The following is a 21,811-nucleotide window of genomic DNA, read 5'->3' as shown; positions in this document are numbered from 1 at the left end:
CTATAGATCTGGGGGGTGAGGTTGCTGGCACCAGCAGCCAGCCCCTGGGAGAGGATTTTCTGATAGCAAAGAACAGCAGCAGCAGGGCAAAGCTGAAAGGTGCCAAGGATGCTGGTAGAAGCAAGACATGAAGAGTGTGGCACTTCAACAGCATATTGCTTAGAGCTGTAGGAGAAGGTCTTTAATCTCTTGAGAAAATTATGGTACGCATCTGCACTGACATTATTTTGTGCATTTTATAGAGGGTTGGGACTTTATTGTGCAGTCCAGTTCTCGTAACCACAGGCAGGTGCTGGAGCAGTGAATACACTTGGCAGTAGCGGTGACTTTGGCAGCACTGACCCTGCATCTTGTCCCCTGTCCTCAGGGTGGGCTTCTCACTGCCAAGGGTTCCCTGGCGTAAAGGTGTGGGCTTCCTACCTGCCGCATGTAAGGAGCTGGGTCTGGTTGTCTGACGGGGCTGGGGGGGGATGAGTCCCATATTTTGCTGCTAGCCTGGGTATTGCCTCTTGGCAAAACCATGAGATTGCTGGGTCCCAGCACTTCTGCTATGCCTAGAAAGCTGTGTTGGTAGTGCCTGTGTACTGTTGCTAGGAGTCTTGTCAAATTTGGCAGTCTCATAACAAATCACCAGTGCATCTTCTGGCTGAGCAGTTTTGCTTTGAACAAAGCCACCTGCTAAAAGCTCCAAGTCACTTTTCCCCCCTCCTCATGGAACAGAAAACTTGTTTTTTCCGCAAAATGAATCAATTAAATAAATGAAAGTTGGGAGCTTTGGCTTTCTGACTCTTTGCTTCCCTAACATGTCATGCTGGCCAGAGGTATTACAGTGGGAGGGTACCAGGGTGTGCAGGTCAGGGGAAGCTTCCGTGGTGTCCAGCAGCAGCCTCTGGTCTTATCACTGATGATCTGGCATCTGCTGCCCATCTCCGGCCACACTGTATCACCCAGTCCTGCTGTCACCTCCAGCCCTGCAGCAGCGGCTGCTTCGAGCTGGCTCTTCCTGGTCAGTGTTTACTGCGCTAGTTTCACTGTATGGGCCTGTGCGTGCACCATGTGTCTTACTGGCTTGTTCCGGAGTTGGGTTTTTAGCTTTTATGTTTAGCCAAATAAATGCAAAGTCATTTTACTCAGTGTGTGCCAGATCCCTTCTGCCAGCCAGCTCCCATCGTGGTCTCTTCACCTGCCATCTTAGCAGTGGTTTGAGTGATAAGATGCTTCAGTAGGGGGTCAAAAGATTACCCAGTGGTTTCTGCAAGTCATCATCGCTCCTGATGTCCATCCCCACCTCTGTTGTAGGTGTAGAGCAGATGCTGCTACTGGAGCAGATGCCAGGCAAGGCTGGTTAAGGCAGCGTTAACTAATTGCCTGTGTTATGGAGGTGCTTCAAGCCTCCTTCCTTTACCTGGCCCCAGGCTGGCAGGTGTGGATGTTCCTGCTGTGCTCTCAGGAGCAGCCACTGCTGTGCAGGACGTGCCCCAGGGACAGGCCAGACCCATCCAGAGGTCTCAGGAGAAAATGCCACTGCCCTGGCATTACCTTGGCCATCAGACCCCAGCCAGCAGCACCCAGAGGTCAGTGTCATGGCTGGGTGTTGAGCACCCCGTGACAGCCCCATCCCATGGCTGGGCTGGGCTCTGTCTTCCTGATCTCCTTCTATGACCAGGTGACCCGCCTAGTGGATGAAGGGAAGGCTGTGGATGTTGTCTACCTGGACTTCAGCAAGGCCTGTGACACTGTCTCTCACGGCATACTCCTTGAGAAGCTGGCAGCTCATGGCTTAGACAAGTGTGCTCTTTGCTGGGTAAAAAACTGGCTGGATGGATGAGCCCAGAGGGTTGTGGTGAATGGAGATAAATCCAGTTGGCGGCCAGTCACAAGTGGTGTTCCCCAGGGCTCAGTTTTGGTGCCAGTTCTCTTTAGTACCTTTATCAATGATCTGGACAAGGGGATTGAGTGCCCCCTCAGTAAGTTTGCGAATGACACCAAGTTGGGAGGGAGGGTTGATCTGCTCGAGGGTAGGAAGGCTCTACAGAGGGATCTAGACAGGCTGGATCGATGGGCTGAGGCCAATTGTATGAGGTTCAACAAGGCCAAGTGCTGGGTCCTGTGCTTGAGTCACAACAACCCCATGCAACGCTACAGGCTTGGGGAAGAATGGCTGGAAAGCTGTCCGGCAGAGAAAGACCTGGGGGTGCTGGTCAACAGCCGATTGTATATGAGCCAGCAGTGTGCCCAGGTGGCCAAGGCGGCCAACAGCATCCTGGCCTGCATCAGGGATAGTGTGGCCAGCAAGAGCAGGGAAGTGATCGTCCCCCTGTACCCAGCACTGGTGAGGCCGCACCTCGAGTACTGTGTTCAGTTTTGGGCATCTCACTACAGGAAAGACATGGAGGTGCTGGAGCATGTCCAGAGAAGAGCAACACAGCTGGTGAAGGGCCTGGAGCACAAGTCTTACGAGGAGCAGCTGAAGGAATGGGGGTGGTTTAGCCTGGAGAAAAGGAGGCTGAGGGGAGACCTTACCGCTCTTGACAACTACCTGAAAGGAGGGTGTAGTGAGGTGGATGCTGGGCTCTTCTGTCAGGTGGCTGGAGATAGGATGAGAGGAAATGGCCTCAAGTTGCGGCAGGGGAGGTTTAGATTGGATATTAGGAAAAATTTCTTTACTGGAAGGGTTGTCAGGCATTGGAACAGGCTGCCCAGGGAAGTGGTGGGGTCACCATCCCTGGAGGTATTCAAAAAGCGCGTACACAAGGCATTTCAGGACATGGTTTAGTGGGTATGGTTGACAGTTGGACTCAATGATCTCAAAGGTCTTTTCCAACCTAAATGACTCTATGATTGCTCCCCCTGTATGGAGTTGAAGTCGTCTCCCACCCAGCCTGGGCAGGAGATGATCTGAGCCCAGTCACCGGCGCAAGACTCAGGTACAAATTTATCTTTATTCGGTGCCACACAAAAGCCTCCCCGGGTTGGAGGTGGCTTCACGGATCCCTTTGGCTTGTGGCTTTCAGTTTTCAGACGCTTTCACCCCATGCCAAGATGCCCTTTCCCCCTCTGCCTCCTCTGCTGCCAGCAGCTCCCCAGGGCCGGAGGAGGAGGAGATGGTTGTACAGGGCAGACCAGCCCCTCGTCTCACTCTGCCCCTCGGCACCCCAGTTTCTCCCTCCTGCTCACGCCTTGACATTGGTGCCTGCGGGTGCAAAGCTGACGGGCTGGTAGCCCGGCTTGTCATCCTGCTTGCGGTAGTACATCCGTGTCACCACTGCCAAGATGAAGGTTTGAGGGATCAACAGCTGTACGTTCATCTCTGGAAGAGAAGGGTCATCTGAAGCTGCCTTCATCCACCATGCCTATTCCCCACATCCTGCTATGCAACGGAGAGGCTTGGTTGGGAACATGCGACGCTGCTCCCACATCTCCCGACTTACGCTGCGACCTGGCCTTGGAGGAGAAGGGCGGCGAGCAGGCGATGTTGCCATTGTTGGCCAGGATGCTGAAGATGGCAGGCTGCAGTGCCGTCAGGAGGAGGAGGACCTGCGACCACCAACACCCAAGGTGGCGGGGGCCGCGCTGCTGCCAGGCTCCTGCCTTTCACCTTCCTCGCTCTCCCGCAGCCAGACATGGCTCTTGCTCGCCAGCAGCTCCTGCCCCACCATCCCCCCCACTCCACCTCATCCCATTCGTGCCCAAGGAGCCCCTCACCTGGGGGGAGCCGGGCAGGATGGGGTCTCACCTGGAAGCAGGAGAACTTGGCCTGGATGTTCTGCTCGGCCAGGTGCAGCCGGGCCTGCCGAAAGAGGATGCCCAGGGCCCACAGCCCAAAGAGGGTGGAGGCACCGATCACTGTGTTGATCCAGAGGGCCACGCTCTCCGCCGAGATCTGGAGGGGAAGACAGAAAATGTGCCTGGAATGACAAAGCTGCTGGACAAGGCAAGGGCTGATGGAGGCTCCCTGTCCAGGATGTCACCCTGCCCACCACCATGCCCTGGCACTCACGTCAGCAGGGTTGTAGTTCCCGTCGGTAGCCAGGACCAGCCCCAGGAAGACAGCGACCGCCTTGAAGAAGGCATACTGGAAAGTCCCCAGCATCAACAGTTGAAGCTTTCTCCTGGCACAGCAAGAGACCAGTAGTACCCTGAGGTCCCCAAGCCCCTGCCCAGGGACTTTTCTTCCAGCCCAGCAGAAGCAGGGGATGAAGGGCCTCCCCAGGGGCAGGGGGTTACCTCACCTGCTCATGGTAATTCGGGGCAGGCAGGGGCAGCAGCAGCAGCAGGGCCCTGTGCTGACCACCATGGGCACATCTTTCAGGGTGCTGAGCACCGCCTCCTTCCCCCCGAAGCCCTCCACCATGACCAGCATCAGGAGGTAGAAGCAGATGGCAAAGTACCTGGGGAGGAGGAGGAAGGCAGGTCAGGCCCCGTGGGCTCCCAGGTGCCCCTGCCCTGGGGCCAGTGATACTCACATCGTGGTAGCCATCTCCACCACCATCATGGAGCGTGGGATCCACAGCCCGAAGCAGCTGACCACGGACACAACCTGGGAGATATGCAAGCTCGGCACACTGCGGCTCCCCACCACCAGGGGCTGGCACCCCTTGGGTGGCCCTGGCCCCCTGCGGTGATGCCCCCCACCGCCCCACACCCCAGCTCACTGTAGGGGCCGAGCTGCTCCAGCAGAGGGTCTTCATCTTGATGGGACAGCGGATTTTGCGGGTGAGGTAGAAAGCCTCTTCCACAAAGATCGCGACCGACAGCAGTGTCATGATGGTGGCGAGGCCCATGATGGCGAGTTGGGCCGTGTCCAGCTCTGTCGGGGAGGGGTGAGAGGCCGGCTCCATCCCGTCCTGTCCCCGCTGGGGACACCACAGCAGGGAGCTGCCACCCGACCCACCACTCCACCGCTTTGGGAAACCCCTTGCCGCGTCCTCATGTCTGGCCACACCAGAGCTGGTGCTTCTGCCCTGCTGCTTCCGTGTCCCATGTCACCTGCCCTGGTGCTGGCCCTCCCTGGGTTGCCCCCATTCCTGCAGGCAGGGCTTTGGGGTGGGAGGCTGAGACCCTGACAGCACCCAGCTGCAGCCACCCTACCTCCTTCACCCCTGTCCTGCTCCCACCAGTGGCAAGAGGAGGGTCCCCCCTGCCCAGTCCCCCCCACCTACGCTGCAGCAGATGCCGGGAGGTAGGCGGCAGGGAGAAGCAGGCTGCCGGCACGCTGAAGTTTCTGATCAGCATCTCCACCAACGGGCGGGGGAACCTGCGGAGAAGAAGGGGAGTGAGTGCTGCACGGGGTCAGCAGGGACACGGGGGCACCCAGCCCTGCAGGGTCCCCAAGGTCCCCTGGCTGGCTCGCCTCACCCCCCAAGCACCTCCCTTCCGTTACAGAGGGAATAACCCCAAATCCTGCTCCAAAAAGTTGGATTTGTCTGGCTGCAAAGTGGCACCGGGGGTCCCTGCCACCCACCTGGGGTCCTCTGCCAGCTCCATGCTGGGGTCCATCCTGCTCTGCTTCTCCCTGGCTCTGTCCCAGCGGCTGCGGGGCTGCTCAGCACTGCGTGCCTCAGCTTCCCTCGCCGGCCCACGGGGTCAGAGTCCCCAGGGCAGGGACTGCGGGGAGGCTGCCGCGCCTCGTTCCAGTTTAACCAGCAGCCACCGGCGCTCCCCTCCCTCTCCCGCTGCTGCGGGCGCCCATTGGCGTGCCCCCACGCTGTCCTGGCCCCGCCGAGGGCCTTGGCCGCCCGGTTATTGACCCGGGGTGCCGGGGAAAGTGGTTATCGCCCGTGCCGGCGCGCCTGCGCATCCCCAAAGCTTGGGGAGCAGGGCATCTGTGCTGGGGTGACGCTGCCTACGCACCCCCTCGGGTAGCCCAGAGAGGGGCTTGTGGTGCCAGGGGTCCCCGTGGTGCCATGCAGGGTCCAGGACGCATCCTCGTGTCCCCTCAGCAGCAGCCGTGGCTGGGTGGGGAGGTGATGCCGTGGGGCCACGGGACGCCTGCGAGACCCCGCACGGCTCTGCGGGCTGTGTGAGGAGTTTGCGAAGGCTCAGCTGGAGGCAGCCCAGGGCTGAGCCCTGCTCAGAGCAGCTCCCACGACACTAGAGGGCAGGGCTGGTCCACGGCTCAGCGCCCCAGCTCAGCACCCCGGCCTCTTGGGACAGAAGCAGAGCCCAGGACTGGGGAGGGGGGCAGCGGGCTGGAGGGGGCACACTGAGCGGGAAGCTGGGATGTTAGACGTGGGGACCAGTGTATCCTTGTCCTAAATGGATCTCGGCATCCTCATGGGTCCCAGGGGTGCCAATGGCTCGTGGTGTCCTCCCAGCACACCAAGGAAAATGAGCACTGGTTTGTACTGGATCGCCAGGGACCTTTGAGCTGCCACCCTTTGCCCCTCTGGCAGTGGGCTCCTGCTGAAGCCAGAGCGGCACCGGCACCACAAATGGGTCCCCTGCACCCTGCTGTGGGAGCAGGATGCTGCAGTTGCCATGGGAATGGGATACGGGGTGGGGGAATTCTGCAGTTGCCGTGGGAATGGGATGGGGGGTAGGAGGGGGATGCTGTGGTTGCCATGGGAATGGAACGGGTGGGGGGGATTCTCTGTGCGTGCAGTGGGAGTGGGATGCCGTCCATCCTGTGAGGCCAGGGCCCTGCAGCTGCCCAGCCCACCATGGAGCTTCTCAACCCCCTTCATTTCAGCACCCTCGTCTACCTGAGCTCGCTGTTCTCCTTCCTGTAAGTCACCCCATAGCCACGGGCCGAGCCCCATCCTGGGGACATGGGGCAGCAGCGCTGCTGTTTCACACCAGTGTCCTCGAGACATTAGAGCCAGGCATCAGCTCAAATGACCTGGATCTGCATCCTCTTCCCCACCACCCCCCAGCTCCAGCAGCCCCTGGGGCTGAGCACCCCAAGGCTCTCTCCCCACTCTCCGCCTCTCCCACGGCAGCCCCAGGGCTTGACCCCAGGCCCGTCTTCCCCGTATCCCCGCTTGCAGGTGCGTCTGGCTGGCTCTGCACGTCACGCTGCTGGTCCCCGGGTCTACCACCATCCTCTTCCTCCTGCGTCTCACCAGCTTGGTCCTGCTCTGCGTAGTCAACCTGGGGCTCCTCCAGCTAGGTGGGGTGACAGGGGAGCAGGGGCTGCTCCGTGGTGGTGTGGCCCCAGGGGCTGGCCCCAGGGCTGGGGGGACACAGTGTCCCCACATGTCTCCTGCAGCAGTGGCCTGGGAGGACAGGCTGAAGCAGGGCCTCTGCAGCACAGCGAGACGGCGCTGCCCACGTGGGTGCTACTGTCACAGCTGGCCACGTGTCCTCTGCTGCCCGCACTGCAACCACTCCATGGAGGTGAGGGACGCGGGGCACCTCGGGAGCCTGGGGGCTCTGCACATGTCGGAGGTGCTGCGCATACCCAGCCCTACCCACCCCACCCCTCAGCCCCATAAACCAAGCCCTGTACCCCTGTCCCTACACACTGTATACCCTCACCCCATCCTGCCCTATATACTGTGCCCCCACACCTAACCTGGCACACTGCACCCCGTAAACCCTATCTGTAGCTCGCATGCTCAGCCCTACATGCTGCACCCCATATACACCCATTCCTATACATTACACCTTGCACACCCAGCCCTACTCCTTGCAGATCCTACACAGCATACCCTACACCTAGCCCAGCACACACAGCTCTCCATGTTGCACCCTATATCCCTGCCCATACATCCTACACACTGCACACCCAGCCCTGTGCACACAGACACTCCTTGCACACACAGACACACTCACCCCCGCCCTGCACAAGCACACCCCCCCATGCACACGTGACCCCTGCATGCAGCACTGTGCAGAGGGTGGCCACAGCCCTGGGTGCTCCCGGCCCCACAGGGTGCATGGGACCTATGGGGGCCCCCCATGCCCAGCACCCCCTTGCCACACCAGTTTCACCAGCATTGCCTTCAGCTGAAGAAACACATCAGCTCCTACGACATCTGCTGCATCTGCCTCTTTGTGACGGTCAGCATGAGCTATGTCATGGCAGTCCTGCTGTCCTGCGTCATCTACCTGATGCTCGTCCCCCTGTGGTCCATCACCTCACTGACGATCTGCACGTATCCTTGGCCCTGGGAGGCAGAGCCCTGCACCGGCATGCACACACACGTGCTGCACCGCCCAGGCTGTCGCGTGCAGGAGCCTATTCACCTGCACGTAGCCCCAGGGCCAGAACCACCCATGGGTGTCCATTGCACGGGGGTGCGCAGTGTCCCATTACCCAGCACACCTGTGTCTGTTTGTCCCTGACTTACTGCTCCAGCACCTTGATGACCCTCCTCACCACTGTCTACCTGAGCCTGATTGAGCCCTGGGTCCCCTGTGTCCCCCGAGCACAGCACACCCCGAGGTTCCAGGTATGGCTGCAGGGCACAGAGCATCCCGCCAGGCCAGGAGGGGGATATAGGACATTGCTGCAGACTCAAGCCCAGAACAGGGGGGCAGCCCCACATATCGATGCTCTGCGTGAGTTGGTCCCACCATGCACGTACATGCATGCATGGGGGGCTCCATTGCTGCACACATTCCCCTCTTGGTGCTAGATGCACCGATGATATCTGGCAGCACTGATCCACCTCCACCCGCGCCAAGCCCCCAGCCCCATCACTGTGTCCAAGCCCACCCTGTCCCACCCCGCGTGGGGCCAGGACACATCCGTCACACTATCCTGCTGTGGACGGCGCGCTGTGGGGCTGGGTGTCATCACCCCAGAGCTGTACCCCGAGGACACAGAGGGCTCTCGCCCCTGTAGCCCACGGCCTTAAGCCCTCCCTGTGCCGGCAGGACAGGACGTGCCTGCAACTTGCTTGCTCCAACCTGCCCCAGGAGCTGGCAGAGATGGATGTGGAGAGGGGAAATGCAGCAGGATGGGGTAGCCCAGGGTCCCCCACAACTTCTCCCCTTATTCCAGCCCCTGTCCATGCTTGGGATGGGTGGTCCTGGGGCCACCAGGGTCCATGGCCACCCTTCTCCCCCAATCACCCTTCTCCACACAGGCTGCTACCACGGCCAAAAGCTGGCAGGATGGGCAGGAGCCAACAGCAGGTGAGCATTCCCTGGCATGGGCAGGACGGGGGAGCCATGCAAGGCACCGGGCAAGCCCCACCAGCTCAACCTCAGCCCCGGACCCCTGGGATGCTCCGGGGAAGAGCAGCACCAGGCATGGGGAGCCCCTTTCCTGCCAAAAACCTCTTCAGCAGAGAAGGAAAATGGAGCACTGAGACAGGAGCCATGCACCCACCGGCCCAGGGCAGGGGTGATTTGAAGGCTCATGGCCCCCTCGGCATCAGGGTGGCTGTTTTGCCCTGAGGAGCTGGCGGAGAGGCCAGTGGCAGGGCTGGCAAATCTCCCCATTTGCTCAGTTAGCTTTTTTATTTTAAACAAAACTGTTTGACTATTGAAATCCTGCCCCCCTCAAAAAAAACAAGCAGACCCTCTTGGCATGGCTGCATCGCCCACGCTGCTGCTTTGTCAGCGTTCCCCAATACTTGGAAAAGCGCTCGAAATGCAAATATTTGCAAGGGTTTTTAGGCAGTTTTCCACTCATCTCTAATTCCCCACAGTTATGGCTGGAGGGGCTGACCCCAGCAGGCACGACAGGCTCCCAGATAACCATCACCAGCTTTCCCCATGGCCAGGACAGAGTAGGGAAGGAAAATCCTTGTTCAAAGCCCCAGTAGGTGCTGCTAGGAGGCCAAGACGCGTTCCTCCCCATGCTCTCCTCTCCCACCCAGAGCCTGGGGCCGTAGTGGACGGCGGGGATGCCAAGGAGTGAGAACCTCACACCGAGCTCAGGCTGTGGTCCAGCCGGACAAGTGGACAATAAAGATCTTTACCCTGAGCATTTGGTGAGCCGTGGTCACTGCTGTCCCAGGACACAGAGGGACAGACCCTGCTCAGCGGGATGGAGCAGCCAGGACACTCCCTCCCCCAAGGGACATCCCTTACTCTGCCCGGTCCTTGTGCCAGGCAGGACCAGCACCCTGAGAGTAATGGGACCCTGTGGTGCAGGGGGATGCCTGGCACCCACTTCTGGGGGAAACCACACACCACAGACATCTCATCATAGGCATACCCACGCTCTGCATGACCACAGGTGACCCTGCTACCCCCCACCCCAGGGTATTAGGGGAGAGGCAGCGTCCCCACCCCACCGGTGTCCCAGTAGCACCGCACAAAGCTGCTGGAAGCAGGAGGGTGGGCGCAACTTAAGAGAAACAAATAAAACATGGAGGTCAACCAGACTTGTGAAAGGGACAGGAAAGCCTTTCCCAGGGCGCTGGCCCGTCTGGCCCCCCCCAGCCCCCGCAAGCTTCGCCCCGGTGAGGAAGACACTGCTGAGAGTTTGGTGGAAGTGGATGGGGGGGCCAGATCCTGCTGGCGGTCACACAAGACTGCTGCCACCATCCGCCTTCACAAGCCCCACCACAACCCACAACCACCCAGCGTGACGGCCTCAGCTGGGCCCCTGCAATTCCAGCAGTGTCACGCTCGCCGCTGGGCTGGGGAGGGAGGTCCCGGCCCCCTCGAGCATCCCCCCACAACGGTCCGCGTGGGGCCGTGGCAATGCCCCCAGCCCTGGCCCCAGCGCGGCAGGGATGGGGCTGGCTCCCCTTGGCCCCAGGTCTGGAGCCGCCCTGCTGATAGGGATGGCAGGGAGCCCTAACCCGCAGCTGGCCCACAGATAAGGCCCGTGTGCTCCCCACTGATTGCGCCGGGAGGCAGCCGGTGGGGCAGGAGTCCCCATCCCCGGGAGATAGGGCCGGGAGGGAGCAGCGAGCGAGGAGGGCACGGGGGCTACTGCAGAGGTGTGAGACACAGGGCCCCTGCAGGTCCCTTTCTCTGGGCAGGGGAAGGCTCCCCGGCTCCCCCGAGAGGTGGGGTGGCACAAGGTGTGGACCCCCTGGCAGAGCAATAGCCCCCACTCAAATCCTCCCCTTCCCAGCAGGGAGCAGTCCTGCTGCCACTGGAAAACACCTCCCAGCGCCCTGCAAACCCACAGGGCTGCATCACGGGCTCGCTGCAAGGCAGGGTCAAGGACTCCACCGGGCCTCAGTTTCACCACCTGTAAAATGGGGTGAGAGCCCTGCGACACAAGGGCAGAGAGGGCTCAGTCTCTCATCTCTCCAATGCCCGGGCACGGACCCACGCCAGGTGTTATTTATAGACCAAGCTGTCATTTCAGGTGGGGACACTCTGCCTTCGGATCCAGCCAGCTGCCTTCAGCCTCTGCCTCAAGGTCCCTGGGGGAAACACCGGACTCGGAAGGGCTCGGCAGGGTGGGAGTCCTGCTGGCCTCAGCCTCGCCGTCTGGGCGGGGAAAATTCTGCTTCTCCCAGCATGAGGGGGTATGGATCATTCCTGCCAGAGACACCAGCCCTGAGCCCCCTTCCCGGCCACAGGGGATGGGAAACACCAGTGGGGTGGCCATGGGGCAGCGGTGGCACGGTGGGACCAGAGGTGTGCGGCGTGCTGAGGATGTCACACCCAGAGAGGACTGCGTCACCCATCCGCCCCCGGCAGAAGCACAAGGGTATTTTCGCTAACCAGAGCAGCACGCTGCTTCACGGAAAAAACAGCCCCCGGATGTCCCATCATCCCCTCCCTCACCCTCTCGAGAGGCAGAAGGTACATGAGCAAAATCTCCCCATGCCCCGCACCCCACCAGCCCCAGCTCTCAGAAACACTGCCGGCTGTGGCTGTGGGGCCGGCTCCTGCGCACAGCCCTGGTGACACCCCCACAGACCCTCCTGCCCCCTCCCCGGGCAGGTCTGGGTGCCACCGCGGATGCTGCCACCCTGACCAGGCTCCTGTGCCGCAGGACCAGGCTGGGGAGAGAAGTGGGGTGTTGGCACAACCGGGGGCATCGCCACGTCCATCCCAGAGCACCTAGAGGGGTGACACCTCCCCCCACCAGAGAACTTGCTCGCAGACCCTCAGCAGGCCAGCTCTGCAATTCATATCAGCAAAATGCCTCTTCCCAAAACTGCTGAGACTGTTTGACCATATGTATATATAAATGGAAAAGCCATACATAATGTATACACATGCATCTATAAATATGTATATGACTTGATATACTATATAGGATCTTATATAGTGTATATAAATTGCAGTGAGCTGGGATGTGTGCGCCCTCAAGAGTGGAACGGCTCATCCTTATGGGCTTGCTTATCGCCCAAGCCATAGCCTCAATCACGCTTCCAAACCCGTGCTCCCAGGGGACTGGCCCTGCTGCTCCTGCCCAAGGGCGCCCCCAGCCTCAAAGGTGACCAAAAGGGATGCCCAGGGCAGGGTGCTGCCCTTCACAATGCCCAGCATCCCATTACTGTCACTCCGAGGGTCTGTCTCCCAGCCAGAAGAGAGGAAGAGGACGGTGGGGCTTGTCCCTGGCATGGGAGGAAGGGGAGTCCACCATGAGTGGGAAGAAGCCCGGCAAAAGCTGGATGAAATCCTTCTCCCATCTGGACCGAGGCCATAGGAGCAGCTTTGATGGCTCCAGCCTTCTCCTCCCTTTTGAACAGAGCCTTGCAGATGGGGCATCTCATAACACCCCTGACTCCTGCCCAGTCCTTCTGGCCTCCCTCCTGTTTGCTTTTCCTCCTAGCAGCCCCACATCCGACGGTGCTGTGCTTGGCTGGAGCGGAAGCGACCAAGCCATGGGGCTTGGCGTGGCGGGGGCTTTGTGTCGGACGAACAAACGGCCGGCGGTCCCCAACGCAGCTGGGGGGATCCTGCGGAAATACCGCAGTCAACACTCTCGGGAGCCGCTTCCTCCCCTCTCTGAGGCTTGGGATGCAAAGAAGCATTTTGCTGCCATAAGGCAACGTCTGCATTTCCAGAGGGTGTCCTGGTGAAACGTTGCCACTTTCTTAGAGCCTCTGCTAACCTCTGAATGAAAAGGCACCTTGTTTGAAAAACACAGGGGCTTTTTTTCTGCCACAGCCACCTAAAATATTGCACGTCACTGCAGATATTTGCTTTTTGAGAATGACGAGGTAAAAACACACTGTGTGGGCTGCGGGCGTTTACTTTGGTTAGGAGTTTTATTTTCATACTCATCTGTCTCCTGCAAGAAGCTCACAGGTGAAAATGCTGAGGCTTTTGAAAAGCCCTGCCCCAGACAGACAAATATTTTTCCAGAGAGCCAGCAGAGATGCAGTGTGTTTATGGAAGGGGGGTGCTGCTCCCCTGATGGCCCTGAGCCCTCCCAGCTCCACAACAGCCACCCACCGACCTCAGCCACCCCACGGGGACGTGCCCAACAGCCGTGGGTCAGGCACAGGGAGCAGTCCCACTCACCAGGGGAAAGCCTTTGGCCCTCAGTGGGTCTTCTTCAGCAGGTAAAGGCTGTCCCTGAATGATGCTGCTTCCCATCGCAGGTGGAAGGCGGAAAGCTTCCTGAGTTCAGCTTGGTGGGAACCAAGAAAAACATCTCCCTTCCCCTCCTGTCGCCTCCACTGGTGCCGGATCCATGCCAGGGTGGCGGGCAAGCATTCCCGCCCTGCTGCCTGCTCCCTCTTGCTTTGGCAGGCAAACAGGCAAAGGGACGGGAGGGGGTGGACATGCCCGCGGAGGTGTGGGCACACATGTGGGTGCCCGTGTTGGGTGCGCATGTGGATAGGGGTGTACGTGTGGACGTACGTGTGTGTACGTGCCCGTACTTGAGACATAGATGTGTGGGTGCATGTGGTTTTGTCCACCTGGCTGGCATCCACACCTGCAAGCACAGCACCCTATGGCACCCTACAGGGTGCAGGGAGCCAAGGCAGAGGGTGGCAGGGGCGTCCAGCATCACCAGCTCTTGTTTGCTGACAGCAAAGCGACGCTCAGCCCTGGCCAAGCCTCTCTCCTGGGCCTCACTTCTTCCCCCAAGTCCCAGCTGAGGGATAAAGTGAAGGGACAAGGCATTTCACCCCCAGGCTCCAGTGGTGATGAGGAGGAGGGCAGGGAGAGTTGGGGCAGCACCAGTTCCTCCGGAGAGGTGCACATCCCCACGTGCCCCTTTTGCATCACAGGGTAATAAATAAAACCTCCAAATTCACATCTGGAGAAAGCTGTAAAAGCCACTGGGACATGCACAGGCAAAGAAAGGTGCTTTCTCCAGAGAGGGGTAATTGCACCCAACAAAACCCACAACTGCACCCAGCTGAGGAGGGAGCCGGGGTGGGTGCCTGCACCGGCAGAGCGGGCTCAGCAGCCCCCGGGGCAGTTCTTGTGGACAGACTGAGCCAAGCAGAGCTAAAGGACAGGCTGGTGCTAGAAACAGTCCCTGCTGTCCATTCCTTTAGAGGCCATGGATACGTAAAAGTCAGGAGGTAAAAACAAATAGCAGCCCACTCTTCACTGGGGAAGCAGGGAACAGAGCAGGAGAGGTTGTTTCTATTGGCTTGACCAGAGTTCTTTTAGCTGCATGGAAGACTTCAACTTTCAGGCCACATCGAGACAAAACCACAAACTGACTGTTTTTTTTCCCCTAGGGTGAAGTCAGCTTTTCCCACCGCCTTGCCATGCGCGCATCCCAAAGGACGCCTGCCGAAACCGGGGGGATGGGCAAGGTTGTGCCTCCGCATAGCCCACATGGACATTTGCCTTTGGCACCCCATCCCTTGGAAGGGACATGGGCGACAGTGTCTGCCTGGGGCAGGCGGCTGTCGCAAGGCAGACCTGGGAGGGATGGGAAGGTCAGCAATTTGGCTGAAGCAGGGGGCTGCTTATCTCTTGTTTCCAAGAGCTGGGAGAGTCATAGCCCTTCTCCAGGCACACAATTGCCCGGAGATTTGCCCTTGAGGCGCTGCTGACCTGCCTCACATGCCCCAGGGAAAACAATACCCTGGCCTCACCTTTAAATCAATCCTGCCTGCTGCCTGCCTGTGCCCAGGGGCAGGGGCTGGCTGCAAACTGCAGCCTGTGAGTTTCAGCTCAGGCCCTGGGACCCTGCAACAGCCCAAGGGAAAGGCATGACCCCCGCCATGGCCATGCCAGCACCTGAATGTCAAAAGCATCCCAAGCCCTCTGCCTGCTGGAGCCAGACCGAGCTCCCCTGGTTTGAGCACCACATCTCACCCTCTGCTCCGTAAATAAACCTACCCCCCCTGGCACAAAGCTGGCACACAGGCAGCCACGGGCAGGTGTCACAGCCTCTGCCAGCACAGATAAGGGGCAATTAGCAGGTAGGGAGAAAGCTCCTGCTCTCCCTGCTCAGCCCAGCTGCACTAATCCCACCCCAATTAAAGCCCCGTCTTTGGTTTCAGATATTGCTGTGAGAGATTAATCTGCCCTAAAACAAGGCATTTCCAGCAGGCAGCTAAATATCGGGTTGCAAAAGTCTCCAGCACCTGCCTGGGAGCGTTTAATTACCCTGACAATGGCTTCAAAAGCGGAAAAGCCACCGAGGCCTGGAGAGCCCTGCAATCAAAAACCCACAGAGGAGGCACTGGCTTAGCCTGCTCCTCCTGGATGCCTGGGGCCAGCACCTGCTGGGTACAGCCGCTTCCCAAGAGCGGAACCATCATCCAGCCCTCTTGGGGACACTTTTTCCCTGCAGAGCCTGCAATGCTGCCCAGGGTGCTGGCTTCTTCTTTGTGTTGTTTTTTCCTTTGTTCTTTGGGCTGCTCTTTTGCCAATAAATGCACTTTATAAAACCACAAAACAGTGGACAAGTCTAATCTCCTGAGTCAACATATTCCCACCAAGCAGGCTCGGGCTATCCTTTATCCAAAGGCAGCAGCATGTGCATGTACTGCAGAGCAAATCAGAGGCAAAACTTTCCCGGGCTTTCCAGCCCCTTCCCAGGCCCTTTAGGGAGCACAGGAGTGAGAGGAGAGGGACTCTTACAGGACAGATCCTGCTAGAGAGGCACAGCAGACACTGCAGGACGCTGTAGGGCAGGCACATGTCTGGCATACAAAGCACACCCCTCTCACCATATCTTCATGTCCTTTCATGGCTCCATCCAGGCATCGCTTAGAGCTTGGCTTTCTAAGGCTTTTGGGTAACAGGCACTTTCCTGCTGGCTACGTGGGCTTCTTGAGCAAAACACCACAAATTGTGTATGGCATCCCTAGCTTTCCTGGATTCAAACCACCGAGTCTGGAAGGGAAAAACCCCAACAGCCCCCAGCTCTGGCAATTGCTGATTCAAGGCAAGTGCTTGTGAAATTGCACACAAAGCACTTTGCAGAAATGACCTGAAATGCCTGCCTGGAGGTGCACTGAAGGAGGAAAGAGAGGGGCTGTGTGCTGCTCTCCAGATACAGATCAGCAAGGGCCAGAACAAAGCCGGACAGAAGGAACTCCTGAGAAACCCCTGATCTGGAGGCAGAGACCCTCAGGGCTGTGTCCCAGCTCCTGTGTCGGTCCTCTCCCCGCTGCCGTCTTTTCCCTTTCCGCTTCCCACCATTCAAACCCTCTGCCCCTTGTGCCGACACGATGCCGGGGCCAGGTCCATGGGTAGCCATCAAACAACATGGGCTTTTTCGGCAGCGCAGAGCGAGACGGACCTTTGATGTGCCCCAGGACGGCCGCGCTGCGTCCCCCTCCTTTTCAAAGGCCCATCCTTGGCTATTGTGCTCACATCCTGAGCTTGTTTGTACACTGGTCCAGGCCCCCAGCCCCGCAGCCCCCCTGCCGCAGCGACAGCTGCTCTGACTGCCAGATAAAAGCAGCCAGGCTCACCGGGCAGAGTTGCTATCAGAGCAACGACAAGCAGCACAGTCCTGCGGTGCAGCCGCCGAGATAGCGGGAGCTTTGCCGGGCTGACCCTGTGCCACTAAAAGCTCCAGGTCAACAACAGCTCCTGCTAGATCTCCACCAGCCCCGGCTGCCGGCCGCAGGGCTGCCTGCACAATTCGTCTGTTGGCAGGAGTGGTATCAACCCTGCGCACACGAAGGACTTTTTTTCTCGTACTTCTGCTCTCCCCCTCGGCTGCACCTGGGGAGGGCCAGCATCTTGCCAAAAGACATAACCGATGGGTGGGAAGCAACGCTAAGGTCTTGTTCTTTGCTAATTGCCTCATCTCCCTGCATCCTCTGAGCAGGGATAAAGCAGAGATGACTACCTGCCCTCCTCTGTGTAGGCAGGCTCAGGGTGTGCAAGGAGAATGGAGGGGTCCAGACTTCGGGGGTTAAAATCCCAGTCAAACCCAGTCTTTGCAAGCAAGGAAGCCCCGTTGAAAGAGCCAGCCTGTTTTAACCCCACTGGGGCAGAGTGTCCACGCATGAGCCTCTCTGCTGGGCCACCATGGCAGCTCCTGGCAAGCAGAGCAGCAGTAATGAGCACCACCACATCCCCTTACCTCCTTGTGTGGTCTCTCTGGTGGCAGAGGCAGGAGGAGATGAGCCTCCTCACTGTAGGGAGGCAAAAAAAACCCCAGAGGTCTCCGAGAAGAGGGTCCATGGGATACCCCAGGTCTGCATGTTCATAGGAATGAGGGCAGCACCCTCGGCCCCATGTCTCTCCCCCACCTCTCTGGCTGACAGGCAGGAGCACTGGGGCAGCTGCAGATGATGCAGAGAGCCAGGCTGGACCCAGGTGCTTCCCTGGGAAGGATGCAAAGAGAGTGTTATTTTGAAGGGAAGACGGAGCTGTGGCCAGCTCTCAGCATTACCTGCTGTGTTTCCACTCTCTCAAACACCTCCTGGCTGCACATGGCTCATCCCTTGCTTCCTCCACAGCCCCTTTGCTACAGGAGAAGAGGCAGCAGATCCTCTCCAGATGCCAGTGCCTGCAGGGATCCTCCTCCTTCCTCAGGCTGCACCGTAGCACGTGCCAGGACTGTGGCCGACTAACCAGAGCTCCTGAGCATGGCCATGGGCACCTGGATTGCTGGGAGCAAGCAGGATGGGGTGACCTCTTCCAAAGCAGCACGATGACTTTTCCTGCAAGGGACAGATCCAACTACCTCACCCCTCTTCCAGTCAGGGTAATTGAGAAATGCAGCAGCAAAGGCCAAAACCACAAGGTCTTCTAGAGGATGGGGATACTTATGGTGGCGTGAAATTCTTGGATATCATGCTGCTCGCTGGGGGAGACAGGAGCAGAGAGGGCAGGCTCTCCCAGGGGCCATGCCTGTCAGCCCCGACATGGAGCGGGGTTGCAGCATGATTCCGAGGTTGCAAAAACCTGGATTTCCCAGCTCCCTTCTGGGACCTATAATAGCTGATTGCACCCCGGTGCAGCCCATGAGTTGAGCAGGGAGCACAGCCAATGTATTGCTCAAATCTGCTCCCAGAAAGGCAAGAGCTGGCACTGCCCACTCCCACACCACGGGCCATCGCATCTCCCGCAACCCTCAGCCTCAGCCCAGCAGCGTGTGCTTGTCTTGCAGCACCTCTCACTTGGCACCATGGTCCAGCACTTGATTCTTGTCTTTTCCATCCCTTCCAGATTGAAAAGCCATGTTAGTCACAGTACTTCTTGCCACAAAGTTCTCATCACCTCCCAGTGTTGTTTTTGATAAGCTGCTCACAAAGCACAGGGCATCCTTTCCAGCCTGTTTATCTCTGTGGCTCTTGTTTTCCTTCTGCTTTTTAACTGCCTTCCCAAAATATGCATAAGACAGCTGGTCACACGAGGGTCAGCCACGCTGCAAAGCTGAAGTAAAACTATTTTCCTTCCCACATTTTTGTCTCATGTCTTAGCATTAATCCTGCAGGAGGGACACTGTCACATCAGGCGGTATTTCACAAAGGAATGCGGAGTCACTTGAGTCTGAGTCAGGGGACTCACAAGCCCCCCGGGAGTTCAGAGGAAACAGGGACAAACATCTCCTAAAATACCAGGGTCAAGCTGCAATGAGGAGAAACACCCTGATGGAAGCTAGGCTAAAGTGAGCTGTTAGGAGAAGCACAGAGGCTCCTGCACTGAACTGCAGGCAGCAGCTGGGCCTGGCAGGGAGCAGAGTGGGCAGAAGCAAGCAGGAGCTTGGTACAAGCTGCAGATACCTATGGTGTGGCACAGCAGGGCTCAAACAACAGTCTGCGGCAGCCAGCTCCAGAGTTGAAATGCTCCCACTCTTTGGGAACCAGACCGAGGTCTCCAGGCGGATGGCGATGGCTCTTGATTTTTAGGGGCCTGAACTGTGCTAAAATCATGCATGCGGAGACCATGCATCTTGCTGGGATGAGGGATCAGCAGTCACCAATGCTACATCCCCTTCCCTCTTTGGCCATTTTCCAGCTTTGGCTATCTCTGCTCCTTGCAAAAATTTTTGTCTGAGCTGGGCAGCCTGAGAACCTGGGCTCAGCATCACTTACAGCACAGGGACCGCTTTCTGAACAAAGCAGGTGCCAGCCCCGAGAGAGGTGGCTCCAGCCACTTACGGCCGGTAGCCAGCCAACTCCCACTCCCCACCGGCAGCCAACACAAGGTAAAGGGCGCTCGACTGCTCTCGGGTACCACATTCCATTTGAAGAACTCTCATTTTAACGTATTTCACTGCCAATGCCGGTTGCAAGTGCAAAAATATCTGAGTTTCTAGAACATCAGCTTTCATTTTCCTGGCAGGTTTAGAAATGGGGAACTGCTCAGCACATGGTCAAACATACTGTGAGAGGAACAGAAAATACCTGCAGCGAGTATCTGTCAGGGCAGGTCAGGGCTGGCGTAGCGGGGCACACAGCACCTCCTCTGCTAGCTGGAAGGGAGACACAGCGGACAGAGGCCAGGAGGAGAAATAAATTAGACTGCCCCTTTCCTGGCTTGCGTTTCCTAGGAACGTCCCGAGTCTGAGCTCTGCTGCAGGTGTCCCTTCTCCTTCGGCAGAATCTCGGTGTGGAAACGCTGCTCTGCTCGGCGGCGCTGGCCAGTGGTGATCACAACCCCGCACCTGGCACAGCGCGCCCAGCCAGCAGGCACCAGTACCGGCACTGCTGGAAGGTGAAGGCTTGGTGGGAGGGAGCCCAGGAGGAACATAAAAAACAGGGCAGGGCTAGGACTGTTTTCCCTGGGTTATACTTTCCTGAGCAGCAGGCTGCATCCAGACCCTTGTGTGGAGGAACAATCGGAGGATCCAGCCTGTAGGACTGATCTAATCTCTTTCTCAACGCTCTTACACCTTCGGCTTCCACCAAGGCACCCGGCAGCAGCACATCCCACAGGGCAGCCACATGCTGAGTGACGGCGGTGTGCCCCCCATGACTGGCATCACCACACCCCATGATGGACGGAGCTGGAGAAGGAAGAACCTCGGCACTGGAGCCTGGCTCAAACCTCCAGCAAACAGAGCTGGTAGAGCTGCTTTACAGAAGGCTTGTCTCCAGACAGCCGCACTGAGTTTCAGATCTAGTTAATCCCCCCTTTATCAGCGCAAGAATGTATTGCTTTTCACAAAACAATCCTCTTTGCGATCATGTGTTCTGCCAAACTACAAACCTTCTGCTCCCATCCTTCTTTCCCAGGAGAGGACTTGAGGCAATAACCCAGGCCTACCTTATATTATCCTTTATTTCTTTAACGAGCAAGGGACAAATGAGCACAGCATTGCAGAACACGCGCACACCCAAACCTTGAAGCGTTCCCCAGTTCTGGCACGCCTTTGAGGGATGCCCTGAGCTGAAGGACCGAGGCTGGAAGCAGTGACCTCCACTCATGCTAGAGCCCAGACGGACAGGGCAGAGGAGGCTGCAGCCACCCCCAGGGCCCACTCATGACCGTGGACAATTCTGGAGACAGCAAACATCAGCGGGTGTTTGAGGAGGGCGAGATGTTCTGTGGGGCCCATGCAGCTGGGGTCTTGATGAGATTAGCCATCAACTGAAAGGAAGTGGAGCAAACATCACAGCCCTCGTAGTCCTCGGGAAGCCGCGGCAGAGAGACACCCTGGCAGAGGGAGCTCCCTTCGCAGCCCCAGCTGGTGCCTGGCCGAGCTGTGAGCCTCAGCCCGGCATCACACTGACAACTGGGCAGAGACTTGCCAATGGCATGGGTGGCTTACGGGTTCCCTAAATACCCCCCAGTATATTATTTACCATTTTCACTCTAAACCCACTGAGCTGCCTCCTTACCCATCGCTTCACCTTATGAAGCCTACAGAAAGAAGACGCGTGCTAGAACTTCGTTTCATCAGATGACCAATATGTTCTACCTCTGCTTCAAGTTCCTTAGAAACAAAACAGGGAACCTCACCGCTCTGCACCTGCTGGCTTTCAGAGACCCGAGCTCTGCACACCAGGGAGCTCCCACTGTAGCATGGGGTCACTCTGCCTGACCCAGGGAGAGGGCTGGGGTGAGGACTAGTTAATTCCACACTGGAGCAATCTCATGGCGCCCACCAAATGGATGCTTTCACCAGCACGGCCTGGGTGGCCACAGAAACTGCCCTGCGGGCCACAAGCAGCCCGTGGCCTGACAGGGGCTGTCTGCGCTCCTTGTGTTTATGTGCCACTGGGGCTGGCGCTCCTAAAGGCCTGCCACGCTTCTCATCACGCAAATAAAATAGCAATCTCGGGTGGCACAAGATGAAGGAAAGGCACCCTGGGTGCCCCTGCTCGTTCAGATCTGAAAAGGCAGCCCCGAGCACGCGTGACTTGCTGGGACCTGAAGATGCCGAGCGCTTCCCAAGCCAGAGCGAGTCCCGCGTCGGGTTTGCACCACCCAGGGAGGAAAATGTTTTTTTCCTGCCCTCTTCCCTCAAAACGCTGAGAGGGTGGGAGCGATGAATCTGTAACCCGCTCCTCCTTACCGCGGTAAAAGCACACCCGTCCCGGGAGGAGGTGTGAAACTCACCTCCCTGCCTGACCGGCGGCCGTCCCGCCTCCCGCCCCCTCCCGGG

At 58.5% G+C, this 21,811-nt stretch overlaps 1 protein-coding gene across 1 annotated transcript; it reads right to left on the bottom strand.

Annotated features, from left to right (window-relative positions):
- Nucleotides 1-3,173: 3,173 nt before the first annotated feature.
- SLC51A (solute carrier family 51, alpha subunit) lies at nucleotides 3,174-5,594 on the bottom strand. The gene is made up of 9 exons (XM_010573113.1): nucleotides 5,465-5,594; nucleotides 5,163-5,257; nucleotides 4,656-4,810; nucleotides 4,467-4,540; nucleotides 4,233-4,391; nucleotides 4,001-4,112; nucleotides 3,737-3,883; nucleotides 3,432-3,537; nucleotides 3,174-3,310 (listed from the first exon to the last, which is right to left on the bottom strand). Exons 1-9 carry the CDS (start codon nucleotides 5,497-5,499, stop codon nucleotides 3,174-3,176), a joined length of 1,020 nt encoding a protein of 339 aa, XP_010571415.1. The 5' UTR covers nucleotides 5,500-5,594.
- Between the last annotated feature and the right edge of the window lie 16,217 nt (nucleotides 5,595-21,811).

This window comes from Haliaeetus leucocephalus, unplaced genomic scaffold, assembly GCF_000737465.1.
Source record: "Haliaeetus leucocephalus isolate CR32 unplaced genomic scaffold, Haliaeetus_leucocephalus-4.0 Scaffold362, whole genome shotgun sequence".
Lineage (NCBI taxonomy): Eukaryota > Metazoa > Chordata > Aves > Accipitriformes > Accipitridae > Haliaeetus > Haliaeetus leucocephalus.
This window is presented reverse-complemented; position numbering and strand designations above follow the sequence as displayed.

What these genes read in the sequence shown, in the direction of transcription:
- SLC51A (XM_010573113.1), bottom strand. Translation starts at nt 5,499, where the DNA reads ATGGACCCCAGCATGGAGCTGGCAGAGGACCCCAG. An exon ending in CTCCCGGCATCTGCTGCAGC is followed by an intron (nt 4,811 to 5,162) that starts GTAGGTGGGGGG and finishes CCTCCCCGACAG; the next exon opens with AGCTGGACACGGCCCAACTC. An exon ending in GGAACTACAACCCTGCTGAC is followed by an intron (nt 3,884 to 4,000) that starts GTGAGTGCCAGG and finishes CTTCCCCTCCAG; the next exon opens with ATCTCGGCGGAGAGCGTGGC.